At 38.6% G+C, this 15,794-nt stretch overlaps 2 protein-coding genes across 2 annotated transcripts; one reads left to right on the forward strand and one right to left on the reverse strand.

Annotated features, from left to right (window-relative positions):
- Positions 1-395: 395 nt before the first annotated feature.
- Positions 396-7,536, forward strand: kmo (kynurenine 3-monooxygenase). Its single transcript, XM_077614175.1, has 15 exons — positions 396-550; positions 777-846; positions 936-1,033; positions 1,518-1,607; positions 1,924-1,972; positions 2,253-2,340; positions 3,816-3,981; positions 4,059-4,130; positions 4,982-5,103; positions 5,562-5,709; positions 5,772-5,829; positions 5,904-5,986; positions 6,499-6,600; positions 6,678-6,737; positions 7,252-7,536. The coding sequence occupies exons 1-15, from the start codon at positions 488-490 to the stop codon at positions 7,396-7,398; spliced, it is 1,416 nt and encodes a 471-aa protein (XP_077470301.1). The 5' UTR covers positions 396-487; the 3' UTR covers positions 7,399-7,536.
- Positions 7,537-8,141: 605 nt separating this feature from the next.
- opn3 (opsin 3) lies at positions 8,142-14,189 on the reverse strand. Its single transcript, XM_077613542.1, has 4 exons — positions 13,850-14,189; positions 11,402-11,721; positions 9,333-9,584; positions 8,142-8,963 (listed from the first exon to the last, which is right to left on the reverse strand). The coding sequence occupies exons 1-4, from the start codon at positions 14,166-14,168 to the stop codon at positions 8,697-8,699; spliced, it is 1,158 nt and encodes a 385-aa protein (XP_077469668.1). The 5' UTR covers positions 14,169-14,189; the 3' UTR covers positions 8,142-8,696.
- Between the last annotated feature and the right edge of the window lie 1,605 nt (positions 14,190-15,794).

A 15,794-nucleotide genomic window follows, 5' to 3' on the forward strand; every position in this document is an offset into this window, starting at 1 on the left:
GTTGTTGTAGCATAGAATGGTGTTTTTTTTTTTTTTAATTCATTTTTTTAAATTAAATTTCTGATTCACAAGTATGTACAATACTTACAAAAAACTGAAACCTTTAACAACCAGTCAACACTGGTTTAGGGCTGGTGTAACCTGTTATGACTATTATAATAATTTGGGGAAAGGTTTCCAGAAGATGATTATGATGGCATACTGCAGAGACTCCAGTCATGCATTTTACAGAAAAAGGTTATGTCATTTTTCAGTGGGGGGGTCCTTTATAACAAGCAAGCGCTGTCCAAACACCACCGAAACATCAATTGGGTACAAGGAGCAACACTATAGTAAAGGACACGCAAAGTTGTGTGTTTACTTTCGAAAGGCACACAATGATGGCGTTCACTTTGCTCCTCCTCTTTTAAAGATTGACCTCATGCTCAGCTTTGTTACTCCGAAGAAGACAGACCACCCGATTGACTGAGAGACCACCAAAGCAGGAATGGAGAACACAAGTGACAGTCCGAAGAAGGAAAAAGTTGTGGCAGTGGTGGGCGGTGGACTGGTAAGACATGAGTCAAAATAAATACCCCATATTTTTTCTTGACATTTATGATGGTAGTATTCCCAGAGCAACCTTTTAAAGCCACGTTGCACTTCAACCCTGTTTTGAATATTGAATCATCTTACAAAAATGACACAAAAAATATACAAAAGCCTGGAAATCTTTCCTTTTCAAGTCTTTCCAGGTTTGTTAGAGATGAGCATTGACAATTTTTATTTTGTTTTAGGTTGGTGCATTGAATGCCTGCTTCTTCGCCAAAAGAGGATTTGATGTCCATGTGTATGAAACTCGCAATGGTATAGTAGATATTTGAATGCCACTTGATTCTCATCTGATAATGCAAAATGTAGGTGAGAATACAGTCTTTGTCTGCCGTCTTGGCCAGATATACGGAAAGCCAAAATCGTCAAAGGGAGAAGTATCAATCTGGCTCTATCACACAGAGGCCGTCAATCTCTCAAGCATGTTGGAATGGAGGAGAAGGTTTGTTGAGATACCGTATTGCTATAGCACAAGACTTCCCAAACCTGTTTGAACCTTTAATATGCTATACAAGACTTCCCTTGTACCTATTTAAACAATGCACGTTATCCTATATTGGAATAGTGGTGTTTTTTTTTCCAGTTTAATGGTGTCCCTGTAAACTGCAGCATATTAACATTACAAATTGTTAGTATTCTATTATTGACCTTTTCAACCATAAACAATAGGGGAAGGTACAAAATATTGCCAGCCCCAGGAGCTTTAATCCTGCCAAGTTAACTACACAATTGACCTTAAAACAAATACTGACTTAATATCCCATATACTACCATGAAGATTATACATATATATGATACAGCACATTTGTTCCTCTACACTAAGGAGTAAGAAAATGTAAATCAGTAATTATAGAAAAATATAACATTTGATATTGCAATATTTATGTAGTGCTATCTTGTGTTACTTTCCTTTTTTTTTCTTTAAGGTTGTGTCTCAGGGGATCCCCATGCATGCAAGAATGATCCATTCTTTAAATGGCGCTCAATCTGCAATTCCATATGGCAAAAAAGGCCAGGTAATTTCTCAACAATATCAAGGCACTGCAATGTCATACTGCATTAGTTTAAACTAGAGGGAAATAGCTATTATTTCAAATAATTATATGGTCTGCTTCATATATACAATAGTTATTCATTATTCTTTTTCAAGATGATAATAAAATTGATCCATGATTTTGTTGGCAAATATGAATTTGTATAGAATTAAATTACGTATTTGAATAATGCTGGATTATCATCGTACAACCACCGTTCACTTGTGTTCACCAATGCTTGATAATAGAGCCGAACATGAGAAATTATGCTATAATGAGACAATTGTTTTCACCTCAGTACATCCTGTCAGTCGATCGAGCCAATCTGAACAAAGAGCTGCTAACAGGTAAGTTTTCTTTAGTTCTTCTGGAATTACTTAATAAGTCAAGAATGGGACAAATCTGCAGTCATAACAACCACTTAAGGATGATGCCAGTTTCAATTCAATGTGACATTAAACTAAATCTGTTTCCTGCCCAAACATTGTGTACAAGTGACAAATGTATTTAGGAAATTAGTGTTCTATATTTCACTTAAAAATGAATTGTAGAAAATTCTTCCTTTATTTTTTCATTTTTTTGTTTGTTTGATTGTTTCATGACAAATTGAAATTATTACTCCAACAGAGGCTGAGACATATGCAAACACAAAGTTGAACTTTGACTACAAACTACAGGACTGGAGTGCTGAATCAGGGCGAATGACCTTTAGCAGGTAAATCTTTATATCTCTGAACACGTGGTTAAAAGAATGTGACCAGATGTGCACACACTTGCTAATTCCAAATGCAATGAAGTTGGGGCATTGTGTAATACATGATTAAAACAGAATATGCAAACTCTTTACAACCTAAATATATTAAATAACGGTACCCCAAATTCTAAATTAGTGACCACACAAGTAGCACCACTTTTATAAGTTAAATTTGTGTTTATATTCTAAACCACATGTCAAGTTGATTTGGATGGTTGTTTTTATACTGCGGCTAATGTGGGACAGCATGAATCTCATTTAAATTAGTTTTTTTCCTTCTTTTTTAGCTTTTATTGATCATGTTTTGTGTACCTGCATGCAAGTGAATGTGGCCTGAAACATGTTAACTGCCTAGAGTGTGCTAATTATGCAGCAGTCTTGAAGCATGGTTGACTTTATGCATTTTTCTAATTTGGCAATTGCAATGAAACACCCCAAGGTTATGTTACACAAGAGACTTGGTGTGAGCATCAGTGAAAAATGTTTCATTGAATCAAACTGCTTTTCGTATTAAATGCATCACATTCCACCCCGCGGTGTTCTAATTTTCATGCTCGGATTTTTTGGCCAATAGTGTAGTAAGTTGAATGAGCCACAACCGAATGCATTTTAATAAGCTTTTGCATGTAAGCAAATATATGAACTGAGCACCGGAACATTACCATCCCTTACCTGGGGCATAATCCAAATGGTTCACTTTCAGATTCTGACATTGTCAGCGTATTTGATGGGTAACGTTTCAATACTAAAATGTAATTGTTTTAATATTTTTAAACAAAGTACTATTTTTTTAAATGCAATTTTAAAAACTTTTAGATTGACAATAATGAAATTTAACCAATCAGATATCAGTTTTTCAGATCATCACATCTGTTTCTCAAATAATGTGTGAGAGTGGTTATGGAAGGGTGACTGAGAGGCATAACATTTATGCACTTTATGAAGTGCAGTTCATCGACTTGCGTTAGCTTGGGGCACAGGGCAGATCTGACGCACTATTCGGGATACGTAGTTCTGTATCCCAGCAACGGGACAACCCACTAGAAGTGGGTTCTATTTATATTTGATGCCAATGGCAACATGACGACTTCTTTAGGAGAACAAAATAATAACAACAACAAAAAAGAACCCAGGACAATATCAATGAATTGCAGGCCTCACTTGCCAACAATTGGGGTGAGCATTAAACACAAAACACTCAGGTTGCGTTTACACTACTATAGGCTTATCTGATTCAATATTATTGGATTCCTTCTGAAATCTGAATTACCAGTTTCAGTCTGGATGGCATAAAAATGGATTTTTTCAGTCTGAACAGGGCCTAAGAAGAAGAAACAACTCAACCACTAACTGCTCATTAGAAAATACAGGTGTAATGTACAAAGTGACTGATGTATGTGTTTTGAGTATTTACATGGTTTCTCTGTGCACTTCAGGCCAGATGGCTCCACAGAGCATATAGAAGCAGACCTGATTGTGGGTTGCGACGGAGCCTTTTCAGCTGTTCGCAAGCAATTCCTTCGTCAAAGCCGCTTTAACTACAATCAGACTTACATCCCTCATGGCTACATGGAGCTCACCATGCCACCTGTCAATGGAGAGGTCAGTGTGGCTTTTAGTGAAATAATCCCCCTTTTCAGGCATTAATGTTTTCACCCAAGCTCATTTTTTGACCCCAGTTTGCCATGAAGGCCAATTATCTTCACATCTGGCCCCGGAACAAGTTCATGATGATTGCACTCCCCAACTTGGTCGGTAAAATTAATGTTATTCCTCTCAATGTGCATGCATGATTTGAAATGTCATCAGCACACATTATTTGCTAACACGTCATAATCAGAATCAAGTGATGATTGACCTTTAGTGGTTAATTAACTTAACATAATTTGCCATTCCAGAGTTACAAATAAGGAGTCTTGCTCTATGACATGTCTTAAACGTATTATTCACATTTAGTCACCATTTCCATGAAACCTTTCTCTGTACTTTCTAAACCTGAAACGATTTTTCTACATGGCTGAATCAACAACCGATCATTTACTGTCTCAAATGCGAGGTAAAATATCTGTCAAAGCTTCTTTTGAATAGAAAACTGAATGACCTGTTTTAAATACCAAATGTATCATTCAAGGGAACAAACTGAGCACTTACTCTGTTTGTGAACAAGGTCAAATGGAATTACTTCTATACTACTGTACATCCCCCATGTCCCATTGGTTTTAAAGGCATGAATGCTTTAAAGATAAAGCTGCTTTCTACAGTTTAACCATGATCTTTTTTCCTCCACCTTCAAAATTGACTTAAGATAGTATCTAGACACTGACCACTTCCAGATCATCCATCTTCATCAGTTCGGAACAGATTTGAAAACGTTGATTCCCATGGGCTGCTAATTAGTAGGTGCGGTATTTAATATAGCTGAAGTTACAGTCAAAGAACAGCGTTGACAACAAAACAGTTGAAAATAATGTGGTACGGCAGAATGGCAGTAAGTTGGATAGGTATATGTTTTTTTAATGTGCATACATGAGAGAAATACTACTCCCAAACATCCCTGAATAAAAAATATGAAATCTATGTGATTTTCTTGTACTCTTTATAGGATAAGACTTTCACCTGCACTCTCTTCATGCCCTTTGAAGAGTTTGAGAAGATCACCTCAGGCGATGAAGTCATTGAGTTTTTCCAAAAATACTTTCCTGACAGCATACCATTAATAGGAATGTAAGTGACTTCCTCACCTCTACCTCTCTGACACTGTTGATTTCTGCCTCCTTTTCCATTGTTTATTTCCATCTTACTAAACCATGGCACACTGAGAATATTTCCCATCTCATCAACTATATCCAGACACGCACAGTATGCGAAGTGTGAAATTGAATTCTGGCTTTTACATGCTGGTTTTAATTGAAGGTGAAGCGTGTGTTGTGGCTGATAGACGGGGAGCACATAACATGAGATTTACCAGTGCTCCAGGCTTTCTCGCAGCTTCGGCTTCATTTAGAGCGTGAGGAGCAAAGAACTGAATATGTGCTTTTCTCTCTGCCTATCTTACTCTGCAAACAGTTACATTGTCTTAGTCAAATGGGATGACGTAGTAAAAAGCCAAGCCAATGTATGCAGCTGTTAAAATAGACACAAGAGGTCTAAAATCCAATTTTCTTCCTATTTATATTCCTTAGTGATGCTCTCAAAAGAGATTATTTTCGATTGCCTGCCCAGGCCATGGTGTCTGTCAAGTGCTCACCATATCACATTGGTGACAAATGTGTCCTTATGGGTGATGCGGCGCATGCAGTGGTTCCTTTCTATGGACAGGGAATGAATGCTGTAAGTAGCACTTAAAAGACAAAATGATAATTTAAAAAAAAGTTCATGGGCTTGCTTTGTAGGGGTTCGAGGATTGCAAAGTGTTTGATGAAATAATGGAACAGTTTAATGAAGATTTCAGTAAGTGCTCCTGTTATGAACAATGGTGTTATCAGTTCCAATCAATAGTTTGACTACTGTTTTGTACAACACAGGTGCCGTCCTGCAAGAGTATACCAGAGTGCGGGTTCCAGATGACCATGCAATCGCAGACCTGGCTATGTACAACTACATTGAAGTAATGTAACGTTTATTGTATGTGTCCAGCATACAATATCTTCTGTTTCTTTTCAGTAATCTTTTTTTTTAAAATCTTCAATGACATTGTTTTTGCCTCTCCATATTATATGTTCAAAATTTCTGGAAGCGTACAGAGAATCAATAGATTCCATCCAAAGCAATATTGTGTATAATATATCATGTTTCCATCTTAGTAAACAGCATATGGTGCCAAAGTGGATCCAAATAACTGTAATCAATCTAATGACTCTATATGCTAATTTACGAGATGCACATTTTGCAGACAGGTTGCAAATGATCTAAAATTAAAATGAAGATAAATTGTGACTAGTTCCCCAATTGCAAGATGATGGAAACACATGAACAAAGACCAAAACACTTTCTTCAATTTGCAGTTTTAAATAAACACATTAGCTGGCTTTGACAGTGCCAAATATCCAATACAGTTTAACAATGTCTAGAATTTCACTTTTCATATAATTGACCTGTTCTTTTTTTTCCTCCTTTAAGATGCGTGCACACGTCAACTCTAAATGGTTTCTTTTTCGAAAGCATGTTGACAACATCCTCCATTTTCTCATGCCAAAGACAATAGTCCCACTTTACACAATGGCAAGTCCACTTTTATCCTTTGAGCCAATTGTTACTGAAAAGCCAAATAATCATTTAATTTCATCCACCTCAATCAGGTCACATTCACAAGAACACGGTACCATGAAGCTGTGACACGCTGGCAATGGCAAGACAAAGTAAGCCTTTAAATTAAAGGAATCCTTATTGATTTTCACTCATCAATGAAGCTCAGTGTGTCGTCTCTCATGCGGAAAGTATAAAAAAAACATATATATATATATACATAGTGGGGCATTTTTATTTTACCAAACATTTCTAGCAACTGGAGCACAAAAGACGCATTTAAACTGACCTTCACCACTGATGGATTGAGGTATATTTCTGCCCTTGTATTTTTTTTATCCCTAGGGGGAATTATATACTGTTCCAGCTACAGCTACAGCATCACTAGAAGTTATTTATGTTTATTATTTAGATTTATAAAACACTTGGCAGTGATAGCTGATCGAATTAGCGCTGACATTTTTATTTAAATCTGTCTTTTTTTAAAAAGAAATACATTTTATTGGAATGTTCTATTGACAATCCACTGTTCAATGTTTCATCAAACATCCATAATGGGATTGAAAATGTAATTATTGTCTACTGATAAAAAAAAAGTAAGAACAGTTTTTTGTTTTTCTGTCACAGGTGATAAATCGTGGCCTATTCTTCGGTGCTACAGGAGTACTTTTGGGAGGCTCTTTCCTGCTCATTAAGAATCCTCCAGACATCAACAAGCTCAGTATTCCCACTGAGAAATTGTGGAACAGGCTTACAGTATTTAGGAACTTGTAAATACTACACTAGGAAACATCTCTCACGTCTGACTGCAGCAATTACAACCTCACGTGCAGTGATTAAATGGAATGAATTAATTCTCATTTAGGGCGACAAAATGTAATACATCATACTCGATTAAACACGTTACTGAGATTCATTGTGCAAAAGTGTCATTGATTACAGCGCAGTAGTAAAAGTTGTAGGGTTAGATGACTTTTATGTGATACAATTCATAGGCATTAGGAAACAGTGGGCGGCTGGGTTAGTTGTGACGATAAGTGGAACAGAAAATGAGGATATAATAATTTAACTAGTAATTTAGAATAAAAAAATAGAGTATGAATATCCTCAGCTCTGTCATGAGCTATCTTTATATTGTCCCTTCCTATGATAACATAGGATTCAGCTCTGGAGGTGATGAAATAGGTCCTCCGTTTACTTGACATTTTTAACAATGGCTAACCTCTTCTCTGAGAGAATTTGATTAATAACACAGAAGGCATTGGAGTCAGGTATTCAAAAATAGTTTTTTATTGGATCAATATACCCAATATTAATACCATACCTGCAAATACAGTATTTTTCTAAGCAAGCATGGGAATTTTATTAGCCATACTGTTCTTATTCGGGATACCCACAAGTATTGTATTCCATATTTCGGGTGAATGATTACTACTTAAGAAAGTTCTACACCAAGCACACATGGCAAGATGACATTATCCGGGCCCCAAAAAATGATTTTTTTTAGGGGTGATGAAATGGTATTACCATATGCAGTTTCATTGTTTTTCCATAACTCTGGCTGTCATTGACACAGACGAACGAGAGCTGCTTTAAAAACGAGCTGTTTTTACATTTACCACACAGTAACTTTGTCCAATTACAAACCACAGCACTGAAAGTAAGGTTACACATCAACAACATTTTTACTGTTCAAATGGCTTTAATGTTTGATAAATTAACTCATTGGCAACCATTGACCACAGCTAGACATCTAATCCATTTTGACTGGGAGGGGGAATAAACTCTGAATTCATTGGCTCCTCCCTGTCAAAATAGAGAGGACGTCTCGCACTGGCAACACAGTTAAAACAGATTTGATGTCCATCCTCAATAGCATTGATTCATCCAGAGTCCACTTTGTCAGTCCGATACCGAGAGAACACCAAGACCATCAAAACGTGGTCCGAGACTAGGACCGGTCTTGAGAAATATGACACTACACAGCATTTATAGCTGCTGAACCGCATCTTGTAATTTTATAACAGAACCTGGGACAATGTGTACAGGGTGAAAAGTCTAGTCTTGGGGGATCAAAGTGGCCTCACTTGGATTACATTAGTAGAGGACTCCGCAGGGGACGTCACGTCGAAGCAACGGAAATCATCGCCGGTAATGACAAAGACAATGGAGGAGGAGCTGAAGGTCACCCTCTTTTTGGGTCTTTTTCTGCTGCCGCATGAGTTTGAAACATAGATGGGCCTGATGGGGCGTTCGACCGGAGCCAGGGGGCGCTCTTTGAAGCTGTGCTGCAGCCCAGATAATCTTGCACACATCAGCTGCAGCAAACAACGGCGAAACTGTGAGGCAAGTAGGAGGACAGGACAGAGATGAAGGTCTGGTGCTTAATGTGACAGTGACATTCACCCCCTCATTTGTATGCCGAGCACACCACACATCTTTCTCGGGATAACAAATGAAAGTGACAATTTCCCACCCACATGCCATTGTGCCTGTTTACTTGAAACATCTGGTGTGTTCCATTTTTGCTTCAAATGCAAGGGGAGAACAAATAACCCTTTTAATGAAATGACATTGATTAGGTCTACTTTTAACTCAAGAGTCAATTGGAATTAATCTGGAAAATGTAGTATTAGATTAGACTGGTGCTTTTGGAGCATTTGGGACTCCTTCCATTTATAAAAGTTAAAGAATACATGACTACCAACCTTTATGCTCATGAAGACATAGATGAGGGGGTTGTAGGCTGTGCTGGACTTGGCAAAAAATGAGGGGATAATTGCCACCGTGGGGGAGACCATGCTCTTCCTGCCGAAAGCCACCATCATAGACACGACGGCATAGGGCGTCCAGCACACCAGGAAGCAGGAGATCATGAGGAGAAACATTGCGGCCACCTTCTTCTCATATCTCAGGATCTTGATAATTTGGACTGTCTGAAGATCCTGGATGGAGCGCAGCTAATCAAAAAAAGAGGAGAAAGCAGGAGTCACTTCAATTTTTCCAGAGAAGTTCAATTCGTTTGTATAATATTATTTATAATATATAATAGTTAACTCATTTAAAATAAAAATGTAACAATTTCTACTTTAAATTACTGCTACAAAATGTGATTCATCATATATATTGTTTTCTCTCTCTCTTTCTCTCACTCTGTCTCTCTCTCTCTCTCTCTGTCTCTCTCTCTTTCTCTCTCCCTCGGTCTCTGTATCTCTGTGCGTTATTACTGAAATCTCCATCTGTGAGATATTTCGGGGGAAAAAAAATTGCTGTTCAAGATCTTCATATAACCACTCTTAAATGCTGCGATATGTAATTGCTCCACTCACACCTGCGAGCGATGCTGGGTCTTAACAAAATAAGACCGGGAGCCTGTAGATAGGAGGTGCATTTACTTGTGGTACTTATCAAACTGCCCACACAGACATTATGCTGCAGGTGACTGATGTTTCACCACTTCCACACTTACCCTGCCGAAGCAACACATTTCACAGATTTGCACGCTAAACACACAATGAGAGTTCTCACAGAAGTCTGCCAAGTGCTCTTAGGAAAATGACCAAGTTTAACACAAGTATTTAATTGTCATTGGTCCAGCCCACACACTATTCCTTTTATTACCAGGCGGCAGACGGAAAAAACTTCGAAGGCACAAAAGCTTTTTATCATCGCGATTGAAAGGAAAGGCGGCAGTCCGTCAGCCGCCGAAGGTCACAGCTCCCTTTTATTAGATATAACGTATGCAGTGTGTGTTCTATAGTCAGAAAAGGATTATTATGAAAGTGCCATGTAACAATGATTCCAGCTACTGCACCTTGCTGGCATCAAGTACAGTTCAGTAGCTCTCGATAGAGCAAATCAAGACTTTGTTAAAAAATAGGCATTTGAGCACATTTCCTTAAGAATTATTTCAAGAACTCCACGGTCTGCTGGTCGTCTCTCAGTAGACCACTCAGTTTTTCCTCACTTGCTTCACGGTATTCAATCAATCTTAGCAATCAATGAGATAGCTAATCTAATATTACGCCCACTTGGGTCTTTTTCACCGGATTTAGCATTTCTACATATTAAACTTGTCTGGGAAATGAACTCCATCACGTGAGTTTGTATCATCAAGTCTGAAATGGAAGTCAAACACTTGACTCACTTTTCGTACAGTACGTTTAAGTATAGTAAGCTATTGATAAAACTGGTCAACACAATTTTTAACGATATAGGTCTGTCAGCTTTTTATACTTAACAGAATCTTGCCTGTTGAGTTATAGACTCATTTCTATCATGTCAGTGTTGTGAACAATAGGATTTCAATTCCTAAAACAGGTGAAAGCACTGTACTTAACAAACAGTATGTGCATGATTAAATATTTACACACAATAAAATATGAGAAGAAAAAAAGGATATGGCTAGTAAATGTTGTAACAAGATGAAGATCATTTTTGGAATTATCACCCAGAATTAGTTAAACATAGCTGTCAGATGCCAAAACCTTTTTTTTTTCAATTAATATAATTCTTTCCACTACTACACTATATAAATGTGGTATTTCTGTACATATGTAGATAAATAGGTATACTATAGCTGAGTAACAACAAATAGATTTGTGCCCATTTGGTGCTTCATTCATCTACTTGATATGACCTTGGTGGGGCAATCCATTGTATTCTCTGCCACAGAATTTTAATAAGTCCTTCCCATGCACATCTATTTACTATTCAGACTCATTCATAATTCATATTCAATGTCACATCTCATCAAAGGTAAATTTGAATGTCTCACCATTTGTACTGAGTAGAGGATGTTCCCATAGCAGTACACCATGATGCCAACAGGCACGAAGAAACAAGCCAGAAGGAAGAGGAGGATAAACGAAGCATCATTTGGGTCCTTCGATGCCCAGTCCAAAGAGCATCCCAGTCGGTGGATCTCCAGTGTGTAGCGGTTCCAACCCAGGAGAGGAGCCCCGGTCCAAGCCAAGGAGTAAAGCCAGATGTGGGCAATGGCCCGCCACACCCAGGGAAAGTCTACCACCTGGGCGTGGACCACCCGAATGTAGCGCTCGTAGGCCAGCGCCGCAAGCGTCATGATTGAGACGATGCCTGGCAATGGGACAAATGAAAATTCATGACCTTGGGCCAAAACTACTCATACGTGCGGTATTTTGTTGTAAGGTTTGAAACGTAGCAGATTCGATACGATTGTAATTTAATACATCAAAGTGTGTTACAAGTACAACTAATAGGCTTTCTGTAGTGGTATGCCAAAGATTGGCTGAGTTAAACATTTAAATGTGCTCATTATTTTTTAGTCAAGTTTTGCAATAAATGACTGGCAGCTTTTAAAGCTGGAGGTCCTCCAGCTTGGCTTTGTGTCAGTCTATGACCTCCACTGAGTGATACTTTGGTTAAGATATAATGATGATATGGCATCTTTCCCAGCAGAGGTCATTTATCCCCACTCTGGAGGATGCAGTACAAGGATAAGACTTGTGCTACATTATTTTTGGTCCGGAGCCAACAATGTGAATTTTTGCACCGCAAGAAGACTTTATGATGCACTTGCAGAATTTAATGAAGTCAGTTAGGGTTGTATAAAAATTTACAATTAATAGTGCTATAATTTTAGTGTCTGTTATATGCAGTAGTTTTGTAGCATATTAACGCGTGCACAGCAATTGACAACAATAGATGTCCAAAATTGTTACTTTTTTTCCTCATTCCTCTTTCGGTGGCCAATGACTTCAACATGTTACAATTTTGGGAAATTCATTCAATCATTATCCTCACAAGTGTTACGGGGGTACTCCAGCCTATTCCAGTCATCTATGGGCACCAGCTGGGGTACACCCTGCATCGGTGGCCAGCCAATGAGACGGACAACCATTCACGCTTTCACTCATACCTAGGGGCAGTTTAGAGTGTACAACCAGCACATTTTGGAAAATGTCAATTAAAATTGACTGTGAATTGCTTTTTCAAACAATACTTTATTGCGCTTTAATAACATTTCCACTGCAACCCACATTTCTAGCATCTGAAACCGGAAAAGAGAGAAGATCATACCACACTAATGACTTTTCCCATATTGAAACCTGCATTAAAGCCAGGCGTCATCTGAATGTGCGCCAAGTACAGGACATTTCAAAGTCAATCCATTGATGAACCTTGCAATTTATTGGATGAAAAATGTAAATTAGAGATCCAATTTCAACCAGTTTTGTAGGCATCAACATCTTACCTATGTGTATTCATTTGTAATACAAATCACATTTCTGTGTATACACAAAAGCATTCATCTGGCTAGTAGGTAATGTAATATAAAGTATAAAAGAAGAAGAAACCAGAACATAGCATGATTACTCAGCTAATACCATTTTTTGTTCATGGTCGCCTTGTCCAGCTGCCTAGATGGATCATTCACGACCACCCCCTGTATTCATTCACACTTCACCGTTTCTCTCACTGGAGGCAAGATAAATGTGTCAAAAGCATTTCAAAGCATGAAGCAGTACTCTGCATAAAATTACACCATTAACTTATTATAATGTTTTTCAATTTCTGGTACATGTATATTATTAATAAGCTCCTGAAGGTCATTTTCAGTGTGGAGCGGAGTGTAAACCATTTACAACGCTGATTTTATAGAGACGTGCAGAAAACCTTGAGGTCTATTATTCCCATATGCAACACCATGTGTAAAAATATTGAATCATTCTTTCTCAAGTTCTTTGAAATTATATATAGATGTATTTTGAGTATAAAATGAGGCATATTCACCGTTGGACTATTTATGAGGTGGTTAAATTGTGTAGAACTGCTGGACATAAACATTAAGGATTTGTTATTCTATTAACAAGTGGATTTTGTTCCATTTGCATCATATTATAAAGCAATTATATTTTGAGCATCTTTTGGCCGTTTAACTAAATATCAACTATGATAATCGTGGTAATGACGATCTAAATTTGGCTGGCCACCAATTCAAGGTGTACGCCACCTGGTGCGCGAAGTCACCTGGGATAGGCCCCAGCACCCCCGCGACCTTTGTGAGGCTGGGCGGTTCAGAAAAAAAATGAATGACAGTCTAAATAACAAGCGTAGGCTGTGATTACAAACCAGTTATGGGTGTTCATTAAAGCTGCATATACATTAAACTTCACAATCAAGAAATGGGTTTAAAAACATAATAATATGATGAACACATGATATTCCAGGCTGTCGCTCTTACCGAATAAACTGTTGCTGAATCCGTCCCACACGCATGTTCCTTGGCTCCAAATCCAGCCTCCTTTGACGCACGAGATAAATGTAAAGTTTATTCCGAGGATAGAAACCAGCAAATCGCTCAAACTTATGTTAACCAGCAACAAATTGGTCGGCGTCCGAAGTCTTTTGAATTTGCAGTAAAGCAGAATGACAATAACGTTGTTGCAGAAACCAAACACTCCAATGGTTCCGATGGCAAAGGCGAGAAGTTTGTAGGTGCTCAGGGCAAACAGGTAATGTTCGGTGCTTCTTTCGGTTATGGTCGCGTTGTAGGGATTCATTGCGGGGAGAAAAAGGTGCTTTCAGGCATCCTGGTGGCTTCGTTGTGGCTTCGGCTGGAGCGCGCGTCGCGTCGCGTCCTCCACTTACGAACAGCGCCTCGCTGCTCCTTCAAACAAGCCCTGCAGACGGAACGCCCACCCAGAAAGTGGGTCAATGTACCACTGTCACTTGACAGTGAGTGTTATTAAACATTAGAGCACAATGGGAAGACTTTGGAAATGTTTGCCTTTTGAGGGAAATGGACAAATATATATACTCCACTTAAAGTTGCTTTTGAACTGTAAAATGTTACGCTTCAAGTGACTATTTTTTTCTCATCTCATTTTCTGAACCGCTTTATCCTCATTGGGGTTGCTGGGGGTGCTGGAGCCTGAACCCAGCTGACTCCGGGCCAGAGGCGGGAGACACCCTGAATCGGTGGTCAGCCAATAGGAGGGCACAAGGAGAAGGACAACCATTCAGAATCACACCTATATCCATATCTGGAGGTAATTTAGAGTGTCCAATCAGCCTACTGTGCATGTTTTTGGAATGTGGGAGGAAACCGGAGTACCCAGAGGAAACCCACACAGGCCCAGGGAGAACATGCAAAATCCACACAGGTGGACGTGACCTGGATTTGAACCCAGCTCTCCAGAGCTGCGAGACCGACACGCTAACCACTCATTCACCGGGCCGCCTGAGTATTTTTTAAGTCATTTAAAAAATATATACATTATATAACAGTGACATAATTGTAATCCATTCACCATTTCATTTTCCGTTCCGCTTATCCTCACAAGAGTCACATGAATCCTTTCATATATAATGTCCAAACCATTTGGATAAACGTTTATTCGCCTCGCCCAGTCATACTGGATTGCACGTCTAGCTACATCAATGGCAGTCAGTGAAATAAATGAGTGCCCCCCCCCAAAAAAATCACAATTTAAAACCCATGGTCACAGAAAAGTACACTACCGTGAAACATGTTAGCAACATTATTTGCCTATTAACCTTTTCCTATATTAACAGAGGAGTAGCAAGACTTTTGTGTATCCGTTTTTTTTTTGTATAATGTGCAGAGAAGAGGACAAACACAAAATGCCATTTTCACACACTTGTGACTCATAGATTTTTTTGTGAATTATTATTAACTTCGTCTATATGGTGCAGTGGTTCTTTCGTTTCCCACTTTGTAGCGGTGTTATTGTGAGCGTGAATGGTTATTTGTCTCTATGGGTACCCCACGCCCTACTGGCAACCAATCTAGGTTGTAGTCCGCCTTTCACCTGAATTCTGCAGCACCCTGCTGACAAAGGTAAATGCCGTTGAAAATGAATGAATGCCTATGAGGAAGAGCACACTTATGATGTATGGTTATTTTCATGTTTAGGCACGCTGTAAAATATCAAAGAATAGCAAAAACAAAAACAACAAAAACATTTTATTGATCAACCATTTGCCTGTTGTGGTCGACAAAAACAAATTTGTGAGGCTCTGTTTCACATTCAATTAGATTCAAATGAAGACCACAAGCACCTCTGGTGAATTTGTCATGCCTGTAATTTCATTGACCTTTTGAGGAGAAATTTCCATCCTCCAGACATCTGATTTTATCCACATAGGAAGACCACTGTGGAAAA

This window comes from Stigmatopora argus, chromosome 11 (assembly GCF_051989625.1).
Source record: "Stigmatopora argus isolate UIUO_Sarg chromosome 11, RoL_Sarg_1.0, whole genome shotgun sequence".
Taxonomy (NCBI): Eukaryota; Metazoa; Chordata; class Actinopteri; order Syngnathiformes; family Syngnathidae; genus Stigmatopora; species Stigmatopora argus.